The sequence below is a fragment of the Aedes aegypti genome, chromosome 2, assembly GCF_002204515.2.
Source record: "Aedes aegypti strain LVP_AGWG chromosome 2, AaegL5.0 Primary Assembly, whole genome shotgun sequence".
Taxonomy (NCBI): Eukaryota; Metazoa; Arthropoda; class Insecta; order Diptera; family Culicidae; genus Aedes; species Aedes aegypti.
This window is the reverse complement of record NC_035108.1, coordinates 303,049,900-303,065,779: the sequence shown is the minus strand read 5'-3', so window position 1 is coordinate 303,065,779 and position 15,880 is coordinate 303,049,900. Positions and strand designations below refer to the sequence as shown.

Genomic DNA, 15,880 nt, shown 5'->3' with positions numbered 1-15,880 from the left:
TTCAAAACCATATGGTAAAATGAAAGCTTAGGCTTGGGGGATTCGATTATGAAATACAGTCAAACCTCCATGAGTCGATATCTCAAGGGACCATCGACTCATGGAAATATCGAGTCGTGGAAACAAATGCCTTGGAAAGCCGTTTGAGGGGACCATCATAGTAACCATGAAATTTGGATTTTAATATGGATCCATGAGTCGATATCGAGTAATGGCACATCGACTCATGGAGGTATCACTGTAACACAGAAAGATTGGAGAATTATTGTCAATTCCAGAGGCTTGGAAATAATGCAAATCGATAGCACACTAGAGCAATTCAAAACAATAAACTAACATAAAAATCAAACGAATGAACTGGAAGTCGTCAAATGTTTTGTGTTAGATCCTAGCCAGACGGTGGGTAGAAAAACGATACACACGTTCTTTACAATAGCGCCAGTATTGAGAAATGTTTGATGGTCTGAATTAGACCAGGGTCCGAATTGGACCACCTTCCCCTATTTTTTGTAAATATTATCGTATCTGTTGCTTTATTCATTTGAATAGCAGGTCAACTACACACCGATTACATTCCAGAGTTCCTTTTTTCGTCGATATTCCCCCAATCTTTCGTGAGGCCATTTATCTCCAGTATCTCAATTGGGTCCTAAAATTTGTATTGAAATCTTGTTTTTATTTAATAACACGAAAAAGCATGTTACTGTAATTACTTTAGCAATTTTTCCCGCTCAAATAATGGCTATATCATGTTTAAACTTTAATTTAAAAATTTGGTCCATAAATGAACCTTGACACTTTTGATCATGTTTGACGTTCGCTTAGTCGACAAAAACACCACAGGGGTTTTAGCTCGACCACTGGGGTTGTTCCTATCTGACATTTCGTAAGGGACACGGAAAACAAAATACACCCAAAATTTGAGTTTAAGCCAAAGGATGTGACAAAATCTAATAAAAATGTTTTTGGGCTTAAACCAACGAAAAACATTAGAAAATTTAGTAAACATGTGTTATTGGCCTAAACTTAAGCGTTTGGCACTAAAATTGGGACAGGGATTTAGGACCCAATTAGAGACCAATCTTTTTTATTAGGCATTCAGACTGAGTGACCAATCCACTAGAGTCTGCCAGTAGGTGATAAACCTGAAAAAAAAACACTTTTTATTAGGTTTGGAACAGCTTGTTTGAACAAAGCACTAGCACCGACATAAGAGCAAAAGATAGTCTATGACTCACACAGAAGTACCATCATAAATTTCGTCTCATATTTTTAGCTCACTGTTCTTATTATTATGGAATTACATTCATTGCCTATGCAAAATACACCGCAGTAATAGATGCAAATACAGAAAAATGTCGTGTATCGTGAATTTCATTAAATAATTTGCTTCATTCTAGTGAATTGCAGAGGTGTTGACATACAATCCCTAAAAAGAGTGCATATTTTACGGGATACGGGTCTCAACATAATCAAAATATTCCTTACGAGCTAGGTCTATGAATTTTCTAACTGTATCTTGGAAAATCCTTAAGGAATTCTTGGTTCTTAGGGAAATTCGCAGACATCTCAACGTATTATTAGGGATGTCCGCAGATTCCTAGCGGACACTGAGGCTTTCTTGCGGGATCCTGAGAATGTATAATAATTTATTGGGAATTATGTCCAAAATCTGGTGATTACTAATAAACTCTTAAGGTTTCTAGGGTGTCCTGAAAAATCCGTGTGGGATAGTGTGGGATAGTGTGGATTTCGAGAGGTGTTTTGAGTATTTATGGCAAAATCTAGGGTATTTGAAAAGATTTCCAGAAGAGTTTGAGGCGAAAATAATGAACATTTAAAAAATTTTCATTTGGGACTTGAGAATTTTCATCAATTCTCTGCGAAATCCCAAAATGTTAGTTCCCTAGCAAAATCCCTAGCGAGATCCAGAGAATTCTAGGCGAGATCCTACGGATTCCTAGTAAGATGCATCAGAGCCCTAGCGTTTTTCTGTAGATATAAATTAGAGGAACAAATATTCTAAACTTACCGATTTTTGTAAAATTTTTCACCAAGGCCAAAAAGTGGCAACGGGGTCCAGATAGCTGTAGCGGTAAACGCGCAGCTATTCAGCATGAACATGCTGAGGGTCATGGGTTTGAATCCCGCTTGTGGAGGATCTTTTCGTTAAGGAATTTTTTTCGATTCCCAGGGCATAGAGTAGCTTCGTACCTGCCACACGATATACACATGCAAAAATGGTCAATCGGGAAATAAAGCTTCGAAGAAATTCGTTAGGTATTTTGCCTATTTTTTCAATTATTTTGGTCGGGGATTATACGAGTTGCAGTCAGTGTTGATAGACTCACACTCAAAATATCAATCAATACGCTCTCCCGTGAGAGCAAACTCATTAGAGATCTGCTTTGCAAATCTCACGCTTGAGATTTTGATGCAAAATCAACTCAATCAACTCAAACCGTAAAAAATGATTCAGTCGCATAACCAAAAACTCGTGAAACTCGAATGTTGTTGTTTACGTTAAAAAGGATTAACATAATTTTACCAGACTAACAAGAAATTATTGCCATGTTTGAGTAAACTGTGGAGATACGAAATAATTAATGTATACTAAGTATCATCTTGACTGAATACACTTTAGAGTGTATTCAGTCATCAACAATCATTAGCGCGAGCATACGGCTGCGCAAGCGCAAGCGTAAGCGTAAGCGTATGCGCAGCATTGCAGGCAACACTGCTGTCAAATGTATAAAAGTAAATAAATCGAGCTGTCTGGCTCTCTTCTACTTGAAACTTCAACCGATCAACAAGTGTTATTTTGAGTCTCCAGAAATTCCCCTCCCAAAAGTGGTAATTAAAAAAGTTTACTAATTTAAAGTGTTGTTCTACGTTGGTTCCTCCAGGTTAGTCGTAGTATTGTGAAATTCTCTGGTTCCGGATACCAGACAGAAAAGTGGCGACGAGGTTAACTGGTGCGGCGGAGCATTTTTCGGCGTACTCGGACGGCTACTCGGAGCAGCAACACCCTTTCATCCACGATTAGTGCAGCGGCGGTGGTGCTGATAGGAAGTAATTACGGTGAGAACAACACGGTGCATAGCATAAATCCCAAGGTAATAAGGGAAAAATAGAGGTGATAACGGGACAAAAAGTGATTTTTGGTGACAATTTGTTCATTCCGGTGATGTTGACACGCCATTTGCTTTTGGTGGCGTAGGCTGTGTGAAAGCATAAAAGACAATTACCATTGTTGGTTTTCTTTTTATTTACTTTTTTTTTGTGAAACGCAACCATTTTGTTTTGATTAAATATTAACAGTGCTTTCCTTTTTCTATTTTGGAAGATAAATCCACAGCGGGCGGCAATCCGGTTGTTTTCGGGTGCTGAAAGGATCTTCGCTCTAGTGTACGAGTGGCTGCAGTTTCCTTCCCGCTGGGTGGCGGACGGTTTGGTTTCTCTCCCCGCTGGGTGCCGGACGATTCATTTTCTTCTCCCGTCGGGTGGCGATCATTACCCAGCCTGTAAATTGCGGTGAGCGTGACGTCGATCGGTGAGTAACCATTTTGTTTTTCTATCTGATTTTGAACATTAGACTGGTTCAATTTGCTTTGCATATTTTTTGTGAAAAGTTTGAAGTTTTTAAAATTAGTGTTTTTTATTGTTTTGCTTAGATTTTTGCAAAATGGCGTATGTAGTGGCTCCAAATATTGAACCCTACCGAAAAGGCCAATCTTTTGCGGGATGGTTGCGTCGGTTAACGTTCCATTTCCGGGTAAATAAGATACAGGACAATGATAAGAAAGATCAGATGTTCATGCTGGGCGGGGATTACCTGTTTAGCATGGCCGAAAAACTTTATCCAACCGAAGCACTTTTGGATGAAGTGGCCTACGCTGAGCTAGTTCAAAAGCTCAAGGAACGTCTTGATAGAACTGATTCTGTTCTACTACAGCGTTATCATTTTGGCTCAAAGCTGCAACAACCTGGTGAAACAGCGAGCGATTTTGTTTTTACTTTGAAGCTCCAAGCTGAGCATTGCGAGTTCGGCGACCAGAAGAACCGACTCATTTTGGACCGTCTTCTGGTTGGCTTGACGGATAACAACCTTAAGCATCGCCTTCTTACTGAGGACAGTGCCAAATTGACCCTTGATCAAGCTGAAAAGATTATCGCAACCTGGGAAATGGCGGCGACTCATACAAGAGCTTTGGCGAACAACGATGGTGTCGGCTTGGTAGGTTTTGTGAACAATAGGTATCCTGTGACTGGAGGAAGAGGAGCAGTTCTTCAGCGAGTGAGGGACTTAGCCCAGAGCTACCGTGGCCCGGTGAAAAGCCGACTTGGTGCGCGGCCAGAAATCCGGCCGGCCGAGGATTGTCGACAAGATTCCCGAGTTCGGTTCCAGCGAGGTTCCCAATCCCAGCAGCATAGGCACCGAGATCCATCTGCTGGCTCATCTAATCGCAGATTACAGCGAGGTGACGAGCAATGGCCGGTAGATCAGCGCTATTGTAGCTACTGCAAACGCGGGGGCCATGTACGGAGGAAATGCTACAAGATGAAGAACGAGATGAACAGCAGGGTCAACCATGTCGAAACCCAGGAGGCAGAGAGCAGCACCGGAAGCTTGAGCCAGCTGGCCGAGCGACTAGACCGGTTGAGATCTGGTAACTGGGACTCCGATGATAATGATTCAGGTGAATTACAGTGTATGCATGTTACTTCTATTAATAAGTTAAGCGATCCTTGTTTATTGAATATTTCTATTGAAAATCACACTGTACAGATGGAGGTTGACAGTGGCTCTTCTGTTACAGTGATGGGCAAAATTTTATACACATCCACATTTGATTTGCCTCTAGTAAAAAGTTCTAAACAACTAATTGTGATAAATGGTTCCAGGTTAAAAGTTTCTGGTGAAGTTGGAGTTAGAGTTAAATATAATGGTAAATCAGCTAATTTGACGCTTTTAGTGCTTGACTGTGACTACCAGTTCATTCCTTTGCTGGGTCGACCGTGGTTGGATGAATTCTTTCCCAACTGGAGAAATTTTTTTGCCAATTTGATGCCATTGAACAACATTTCAGTAAATCAAAGTGAAGCACTAATAGCTGAAATTAAACTAAATTTTTCTGACGTTTTTGTCAAGGATTTTTCCAAGCCAATTAAACATTTTGAAGCTGATTTGGTTTTAAAAACTGACATTCCTATTTTTAAAAAGGCTTACGACGTTCCTTATCGATTAAGGGAGAAAGTTTTAAAATATCTGGAAAAACTTGAAGCAGAGAAAGTGATTACTCCTATTCAAACCAGTGAGTGGGCATCACCTGTAGTTGTTGTCATGAAGAAAAATAATGACATACGACTAGTAATTGACTGCAAGGTTTCAATTAATAAGCTCATCATTCCAAATACTTATCCTTTACCTGTATCTCAGGATATTTTCGCTAGTTTGGCTGGATGCAAGGTTATTTGTTCTCTTGATTTGGAGGGTGCATACACACAACTATCATTATCAAAGCGATCAAGGAAATTTATGGTAATTAACACAATCAAAGGACTTTATACCTACAATAGATTGCCACAGGGGGCTTCCTCTAGTGCATCTATTTTCCAGCAAGTTATGGATCAAGTATTGCAAGGTATTGAAAACGTTTGCGTCTACTTGGATGATGTGCTTATTGCAGGAAAAGACTTAAAGGATTGCAAAGCTAAACTTTATAAAGTTTTAGATAGATTGTCTAAAGTAAATATCAAGATTAACTGGGACAAATGCAAGTTTTTCGTAACTGAATTGGAGTATTTGGGTCATATGATAAGTGATAAAGGTTTGACACCATGCTCAAGCAAAATTGCAACAATACGGGAAGCAAAAGTTCCAACAAATGTGACCGAATTGAAGTCCTTTTTAGGACTTATCAATTATTATAACAAATTTATACCCAATTTGTCTTCAAAATTGTATCACTTGTACAACTTATTGAAGAACGATGTTAAGTTTATATGGGACAGCAAATGCAATGAAGCTTTTGAAAATTCTAAGAAATTGTTGCTTGAAACTGATTTTCTTGAATTCTATGACCCTGAAAAACCAATTGTTGTAGTCACAGATGCATCTGGCTATGGTTTGGGCGGAGTAATTGCTCATGTTGTTGACGAGGTTGAGAAACCAATTTGTTTCACGTCTTTTTCGTTAAATGCAGCACAAAAGAAATACCCCATATTACATTTAGAAGCACTTGCACTTGTATGCACAATTAAGAAATTCCATAAATATTTGTATGGTCAAAAATTTACAGTTTTTACTGACCACAAACCATTAGTGGGGATTTTTGGTAAAGAAGGCAAGCATTCAATATTTGTGACAAGATTACAACGCTATATTTTAGAATTATCGGTGTATGATTTTGAAATCCAGTACCGACCTTCAGCAAAAATGGGCAATGCGGATTTTTGTTCGCGATTCCCATTGGAGGTGGCAGTTCCCAGTGCATATGATCAAGAGTTTGTGAAAAGCATCAATTTTGGGGACAACTTGCCTATAGATTTCTCAGCTATTGCTGAAGAAACAAAAAAGGATGCTAGTTTGCAGAAAGTTATGAGTTTTATGCTAAATGGTTGGCCTAAAAGGATAGACAAGCAATTTGTTGATATTTTTACGAATCGGAATGATTTGGAAGTGGTTGAGGAATGCTTGTTATTCCAAGAAAGGGTTGTAATACCACAAGTATTGCAAGGCGACATTCTAATGCTTTTGCATGGCAACCATGCTGGTATCGTCAAAATGAAAAGATTGGCAAGGCAAACGGTTTACTGGTTTGGAATCAACACAAATATTGAAAGATTTGTTGCTGCTTGTGACATCTGTGCAAGTATGGCAATCGTTCCAAAGCAAAACATAACTTCAAAATGGATACCTACCTTAAGACCATTTAGCAGGGTGCACATCGACTTTTTCCATTTTGAGCATCGCACTTTCTTGTTGATGGTAGATAGTTTCTCTAAATGGTTGGAGGTAGAATGGATGAGGAAAGGTACCAACACTTCAGAGGTTTTGACGAAACTTATTGAATTTTTTGCTCGATTTGGTTTGCCGGACGTTATAGTGTCGGACAATGGTCCCCCTTTCAACTCTCATACATTCAAAAGTTTTCTTCAAAAACAAGGCATAAAGGTTTTAAACAGTCCTCCATACAATCCTGCTAGTAATGGCCAGGCGGAGCGACTTGTTAGGACGGTGAAAGATGTGCTCAAGAAATTTCTATTAGAGCCAGGAATGTTAGAGTTGAAGTTGGAAGATCAGATAAACTTATTTTTATTTAATTATAGAAACAATAACTTGACGTTGGAAGGTAGTTTCCCTTCTGAAAAGGTGTTTGCTTATTCGCCAAAAATGTTGATCGATTTGGTTAACCCAAAGAAACACTATAAGCAAATGCTGGTACCACATAACCCCAATGATGAAGCAAAAGGTAGTAAAAATGAAAATAACGATCAAACTGATCAGTTAGATGCACTGATACCGGGGGATTTAGTGTGGTACAAGCACAACATTCCACATTTACGCGAAAAATGGATAAAAGCATCCTTTTTAAAACGGTTCTCTAAAAACTTATTACAGATCATGGTTGGAAACGAGGCGATAACTACCGCGCATCCAACTCAAATACGGCTCGTTAAGGAAGGGAGTGGTTCGCGCCAGCCGAGACGATCGATGCGAGTGGTCGAAACTGGTCGGTCGATACCGGCTACCGCTGAACCCGAAGGAACGGTCGTGCGAGATGACGATATCCGGCAATTACCGGAACGAAATACGGAGTCTGAAGGAGCAGCCTTTGGAGAAACCGATGTCCGGCAATTACCGGATCTGAGTGACCGTGAAAGAAGAAGAAATAATAGTGCTGAAATAATAGAGCGTAAGAGTAGGAAAAGAAAGTTTCCGTCGGAACCGGTAGAGCTTAATGGCCTACTACGGCGTTCGAAAAGAACTAGAAAAATTATATTAGACAATGAATTCGAATATTACTAAATGTTTAAATTTTTATTATTGAATTATTGTTCAATCTTTTGCAAGAGGGAAGAAATAATGTATACTAAGTATCATCTTGACTGAATACACTTTAGAGTGTATTCAGTCATCAACAATCATTAGCGCGAGCATACGGCTGCGCAAGCGCAAGCGTAAGCGTAAGCGTATGCGCAGCATTGCAGGCAACACTGCTGTCAAATGTATAAAAGTAAATAAATCGAGCTGTCTGGCTCTCTTCTACTTGAAACTTCAACCGATCAACAAGTGTTATTTTGAGTCTCCAGAAATTCCCCTCCCAAAAGTGGTAATTAAAAAAGTTTACTAATTTAAAGTGTTGTTCTACGTTGGTTCCTCCAGGTTAGTCGTAGTATTGTGAAATTCTCTGGTTCCGGATACCAGACAGAAAAATAATGAGTTAAAAAGGTGAGACAACTCAACCATGATTTTTTGACTGCTGAGTTGCATGATTTACAACTCACGCATGAAAAATCTCAAGCGTGAGTTGTGAGAAATTAAGTTTTTTCACAACACTGGTTGCAGTTAACGCATGTATTTCTCTAGTGAACTTTTATAAAGGAAATCATCACTGGACACCTCGAGCAGGGCATTCTCCTATAACATGGGAAATTATAACGTAGCAAATATGCTGCTTTATGCTAAAACATTTAAAATATCATAGTTTATATTATTCAGAAAATGCGAATTTTGAGAACCGAATTTATAGGATATTAACGCTTTTTTCTACCATGGTATATTTTTTTTGTAACATTGCGCTTATTGTACAGAGCATCAAGCTGGTTCTAGCGGTGTTCAATCGAGCGACAGCAGGACGGTTAATCTTTCGGTTGTTGCGCGAGAACCGCCACGATGACAAGCGAGGTTTTGCCACTATTGTAGTATAAAATAAATGAACGAAGCTAATGAAGAGTATTTTGTCAATCGTAAGAGGCATGTATAATGATTCTGAAGATTTGTCTTCACTTTAGAATCATATAGTTTGTTTCAATTAATTTTTAATATTATTAAAATCCTGGGGAGTAGGGGTGGATTTTTGGGCCCTCTGCTCCCTCCCCTGTTTCTACGCAAATGATATCTGGTTCTTCAAATTTGTGTATCGAGTTGATGACACACAAAATCAGGACAAATGCGCTCCATTTGACCATCCAGGTAGCCAATAAAACTAACTTTTAATGTATTTCTCCATCTTGATAAGGTGATGAATTGTCGAGCTTGTTGTTCAATATTGCGCTAGAAGGTGTCATGCGGAGAGACGAGCTTAACAGCCGGGGATCCAGTCCAGGGTTGATATGGACATTGTCGGCCGAAAATTTGACAAGGTGGCAGACCTGTACACCCGCCTGAAACACGAGGCAGCAGAAGTTGGACTGGTGGGGAATGCGACCAAGACAAAGTACATGCTAGCTGGTGGGGCCGAGCGCGACAGGACTCGCCTAGGTAGCGGTGTTACAATAGACGGGGATACGTTCGAGGTAGTCGACGAACTCGTGTCTACCTTGGATTCTTGCTGACGGCTGATAATAACGTTAGCCGGGAAATACGGAGGTGCATCATCAGTGGAAGTCGGGCCTCCACAAGAAGCTGCGGTCAAAAAAGATTCACACACGCACCAAAATGAACCATGTACAAAACGCTCATAAGAAATGCTCCAGAAGGTGGTCAAAACTGGAAGGATACGATGGGCAGGGCATGTTGGAAGAATGCCGGACAGCAACCCTGCAGAGATGGTGTTCGCGTCGGATCCGGTTGGTACAAGAAGGCGTGGAGAGCAGCGCCCAAGTAGCAAAGTTAATTTTATGCTATTCTTGAAGTATTATCTTACACCAATTCTATAAAACTAGAAATAAAACCAGTAATTCTACAATCCTACACTAACCCAATGATAAACCTCTCATAAGACTAAAGTGGCCCAACTAGAGACGGTGTTGGAGAGCAACTGTCAAGTATATCTTAAAACTTGTAATCATCACTTATGACAATCCTCAACACTTCAGTAAACCTTTCACAAGTAGTCTCAAGACAAGTTAAACTCACAATATGTTTATCATGTTGGTTTGGTTAACGAATTTATAAATACTTCTTCATAAAATTGTCAATCAATAATAAAACAAAATGCAAGTTAAAACATCTGTGATGATAACTTTCGGTTTTTTCGATACCTATCCGTGTTTTCGGTTGTCACGCTTTTTACATCGTGAATATCATGCATGAAACATCCGAAACGCACAATGCGCCTCGACAATATTGCATTTTCAGAAAAACAATTTCATCAATTTGGTGCCCGAAAATGTTGAGCAATCCAGCATACATGGATTCTCCCATCATGGCTCCCTTGCCAAAGCATCTATAATAACAATCATGGCGGTTATTTTACTCAACACCATCATATAACCATGATAAATTTTGCTGAACTCGGGAAAGCGTAACAAATATCGCTTGAGAGTTCTTAGGCTTAAGGCGATCTTGATGAAGACAAACTGATCTTCTTGAAGAACGCGATAAGATTCGTACGTTTTATTCAAGAGAAGCACATTTTGACGTTTGTTTATTTACACTTTTCGTTTTCGGAGAAAAGCGTTCATGCTAGATTTTGTTACGGCATGAAATTTAAAGCTACAAAATGACTAAAGGTAAGTATTTCCAGCTGTGGAACTTCTTAATGAGGCCCTGATGTTGAGCAGGGAAAGTAATCGGACATTTAACAACATCCAGAAGTCCACCTTGCTAGGACGTGTCCAGTGGTCCAGTTCCGCTCCTATATCATGGCCAAGGGGAGGAAGACCACTGGAACTAGTTGTTTGCGTTATTAGAAGTTGTGCGCCGTGAGTTCAACATCGACATCCGTGAAGAACAGATCAAAAATCAACGCAAGGCGCTCCCGTAACCGATAGGATTTATAATCCTACAATCAATAATGTACATATTAGTGCGTTGATTGATGGGGGAGAATTTATGATGTTCCCGGGCAAGAGTTCTTAATCTCACTCGAGCACGTTCTTACAGATAAGTACGAGAGTTTCATAAAACTGTTGCCAAGGTCTTCTTCTTCTTTCTGGCGTTACGTCCCTACTGGGACAGAGCCTGCTTCTCAGCTTAGTGTTCTTATGAGCACTTCCACAGTTATTAACTGAGAGCTTACCATGCCAATGACCATTTTTGCATGCGTAATATCGTGTGGCAGGTACGATGATACTCTATGCCCTGGGAAGTCGAGAAAATTTCCAACCCGAAAAGATCCTCGACCGGTGGGATTCGAACCCACGACCCTCAGCTTGGTCTTGCTGAATAGCTGCGCGTTTACCGCTACGGCTATCTGGGCCCCATATTGCCAAGGTCACTTTTTCTTATTGAAAATGAAGTTTTATGTGATGCATCCGAAGTGTTCTTGAAGAAGTATTTAAAACCAAAAACGGTTCAAGATTATTTCTACTGGGTGAAAATCACTATAAAATCTTAAAGAATATGCAAATCTACGATAAAACTATGATAAAAATAAATAACGCCAGTTAGAATCTACCGTTTTGACTCATATTCCGAACACTTAAGGCCAACAGTGACTTCAAATACATCTGATAGGCATAAATTGACTGATATTAGAGTAAATTTTCATTTCTTCTCAAAGCCTAACTGTTAGCTGTTGGGTGTACCAATAATAATATTGATTTTATTAGTTTTAATATTGTTTTTGCGCAAAAGTATGGAACAACATTTTTGATTCAAATGCCGAACACTGTGTTCATTCTGTCTCATATTCCGAACACCTTGATTCAAATTCCGAACAGCACGAATAAATCGTATCCAAATGGATAATTTCGCAAATAAATTCATCTGAGCTTATTCTACTGGTCTCAAACTAGAGAATCATCACTACTGCCGCGGTATAAATTATATTCGAGACGTTAAAATTGAATTGCAATTGACTGCCATTTCCTTGTTATTTGGTGACATATTTCAGAGAAACATTTCAACCAAACTGCCATACAAAAACTGAGTGTTCGGAATATGAGTCTGTTCGGAATTTGAGACAAAACGGTAAATTGTTACTTGGGCGAGCTAGGTGGGTGGATCAAATGCGTATCGATTTGGCGAGCGTGGGGCAGAACCGAGGAAGGAGAGATGCGGCCACGCCAGTATTGTGGCGTGAAATTGTTGATTCAGTGTTATCTGTTTAGATTTTAAGGTGAAGATGCATCGAAACCAAACCTTAAATTTTCAAGAGCACGAATTTAGAGAACTACACAGCCGTGCGAGCTGAAAATTGATCACCACCTGCGTGCGACCAATCGATTAAGTTTTGAGCTCAAACCACTTACTGGTTATATAGCTTTTGAAAATTTGAGGTTTGGCTTCGATGCATTTCACCTTAACTAAATAAATGAAATCCAGTGACTCTTTACGGACGCAAAACGTGGACGTTGAGAGAGGCGGACCCGAATGCCTTTTCTCGAGTTTTCTCCAGCGTAAAGTGCTGCAAACAATACTCGGTGGGAAAATAGAGAATAGTTTGTGGTGCAGATGCATGCATCACGAATTATATTAAGTATATAAACAACGAATATTATTAAGGGAATAAAATATGGCAGCCGACTGGCGAGCAGAGGAAAAAGTGCGAAGCCCAGTGAAGCTGTATAAGAGTCAGTCAGTTGCTCACGTAACTGAGATGATGAAACTTTCTTTCGATACATAATACAAAACAAGATGTTGATTCAAGATGTAATTAAAACAATGTGATCAATCTACATCTATCGCTAGCAACATAGTCCTCTTTGAACGGCACAGGATATCCATGTTATTCTTCGGAACGGTACACGTTTGCCCGTATAGATGCCTTCTGTCTAATAGAACGACTTGTTAGTACTACCCCGGTAGGGGAAAAATACTTCGTTAAAATATTTTACTTTGTGTCATATTGTTTGATCATTATGCTCCTTTGTGAGTGTATGGTTAATGCTCCTCGCGAAAAGCTAATGGCTCCTCAACACAACGCTACAATAAGACTGCCTTGAAATTGTACATCAAGTGGAGAATCGAATGTGTTCTATTCGAAAGTTTTAAAAAGGGATCATTAATGCTTAAATGGCACTTACACGCTACGGTGAGATTAATGTTCGGTTTTTTTTTGTTCTGCCTCTTTTGCCATTTGATCAGGGGAATTATGAACGAAGTTCCACAGTTTTGGAAATCCTTACGTTTACAGTTTCCTGGCGAGAGAAGTAAAGGGGGTGGGGTTAACACACGTAGCAGAATTGAATTTTCTCTCCACCAGTGCAAAACACGTGAGTTCGAAACGTGGGGTTTTTCATTTGCTTAAACTCTTCACAGTCATTCCTAAATATAGCTTTGTCTAGCGCTTAAATGTATAGATAAATATTTTCTCCAACGAAAGATAAAACTTTTGTTGTAACGTTTCGATTTGTTGTACAAAAAGTAGTTCAGAGCAGTTTTGACCAATTTTCCAGATCATGGAAGAATTTTCAACGGAACGTATAAATACTGCGATCGGCAAACGTTGCTACTAGCGTTTGCCATGAAACAGGTGATTTTCGTTTCCGTAACGATTCTGCAGAAACCTCGTTTCTAATTTAGTTTGAATAACTGGTAAATATAATTGAATTATTGCATGGAACGATATACTATCTACATTTTAAGCATTCATTTGAAATGTCTGAATAGAATAAAATAATATGATTCGAATGTATAATAGAACTTGAATAGATTTTACGTAACTTAAAAGTTTCGAACTTTTGAATAGAATGCTTTGTTCTTCTGCAGCATCGTTAGGAAACCATGATTTTCTACCATCTACGAAGAAAATAACTTAAACTCAACCTAATCGCTACAATTCACTAAGTATTCACTCTGTTCGGTCACCGGTGAAGGTATACCTAAGGTTGCCAACTAATACAGCTCGTTCGATCGATTTCGGCACGTCTGACAGCACGCTTGGCTGTAGTACGCATAGCTGCACAGTTTCGCTTTGATGACTAAGCTACAGTTCGGAAATACGTCCCGGCAACTGCCGTCGTTCTGTATCATGTCCACTCGGGGTTCCACGTACGGTTCCATAGATGACGCCTCCGTAGTGCTCGATGTCGACGTCGAGGGGCAGGGTTCTTCGTTGCACACGCGGTACGCCATCGGGCGGTCCGCGTAACGACAGCTGGCCGACTCTTGCATGATCTTGTCGCGCTGGTTGAACTCGAGACACTTGACCACTCTGCGTTGATTGCCTCCGTCGCAAGTTTTGGTGCACTGGGGAAAGATCCAAAATGAATTATTGGATACAGATCTCAAGAATATAAGAGATTTCTATGGATTTACCTCACTCCACTCGGAGTAGTGCCATCTGGGTTTGCAATCGTCAATCGCTTCCACATCGCAGTTTTCGATCGAGATGGGTCGTTCGCTGTCGTCACATTCAGAGTCGGTAGCGAAGTTGTCATTGCGAATGCACAGTACCGTTCGAGATCTGGTCAGGTTGAAACAGTCACCCGAACACTGAAAGTGTGGAAGAAAATGTGAGGTTTAGTATAAATGTGCCAGAGTTCCTAAATACATTTGATTGTTGATATAGTTTCAGTATTTTTGATGATATGTAGATATAGAGATTGGTAAATGCTGGACATGGCATTATCGGTACTTTGTGTACCTGAATTACAAAAAGAGGCCCCGCGAATCTATGACAAACGTTCGATTCTCTTTGTCCTTTGGATGTTTTGTCTTTCGACCTTTTGTTGGTGAACCCGAGCAATCTCAGGGAAGATCGAATAAATAACACCGACAGGGAGGGGACTTTTGCTTCTGCAAACCTGATGTCTCTGTTCTCTATATCAGAACCGGCTAATAGCAGCCTTTGTTCCCCATGTCGCGATCATCGTACAAGTTCCAACGAACGACTCTAAGTAAAACTTTGCACTTTTCTCTCCAGAACCACCTTACGGTATTTCTTCGGGGAGGGGCCAAGGCATATAGCACTTAACACATGTAGCGGATGTAGCATAGGCAAATTGAATCTTCTAGCCGAATAAACTAATATTCCAGAGGACCCGCATCGGCTGGGCTAACCCTATGCAGCCGTCTCTTGGTCGGCGCACCAGCATAATGTGAGTGACAGCCGTTGTTACTGCAATCCAGCACTTGGCATCCGCACGCATTCTCTCTATTATATTGTCGAGGGAGGTGTCCTCTCCGCATGTAGCAAGCATGCGATCTCTCAAAACAATGAAACGTGGACAAACGAACACGACTTGCTCCGTTGCTTCCTCAAAACCAGCACAATTAAAGCACTCAGGAGATTCTGACACATTTGGTATTGACCGATCTACCTTCAATGGAGTTATCCCATTCCTGCTGCCAACTTCTCTTTACACGCGTTGCGGATGCATTGAGCATCTTCCTTGATGATGAGCTTGATGGGCGTCATCCCGATTACTCGGCCTCTTAAGAAACCGTTCGCTACAGCCGTAGATGCCCTGTTAAGGCATATTCAACATGGCTAGCGAAGTTGGGCTTGTCATCGATCACTACCCCAAGATGCCTAAGGAATCGCTTGGACTCTATGGTGAAATCATCTACCGAGATAAGCGCCCGTTGCTTGGACTTGTGGTTGTTGACAACCACCACCTAAGTCTTGTGATGGGCCAGTCCCAGTTTCCATTCTTCAACAATAGACATAAAGTGCGCTGTTGGATGGAATACCGAACGTAGCGCTGAAAGCTGCCCGGTCAATCAGTCAGTTATCTTCGATAGCGATCGATATCGATTCGTTTTGAATCGTTGGCGATCGCCATCGTTGGACAATGATCTATTAAGAAATTGTAACACTAGTTG

General features: G+C 40.3%; 1 protein-coding gene across 1 annotated transcript in view; it reads right to left on the bottom strand.

Annotated features, from left to right (window-relative positions):
- Window positions 1-12,749: 12,749 nt before the first annotated feature.
- LOC5574491 (A disintegrin and metalloproteinase with thrombospondin motifs 7) overlaps window positions 12,750-15,880 on the bottom strand; it is a 430,129-nt gene continuing 426,998 nt past the window's right edge. The window contains exons 9-10 of the mRNA XM_021839596.1: window positions 14,372-14,548; window positions 12,750-14,302 (exon numbers count right to left, since the gene is read on the bottom strand). Coding sequence (XP_021695288.1) covers window positions 13,949-14,302; window positions 14,372-14,548 — 531 coding nt within the window. The 3' untranslated portion in view covers window positions 12,750-13,948. The remainder of the gene's footprint in view (window positions 14,303-14,371; window positions 14,549-15,880) is intronic.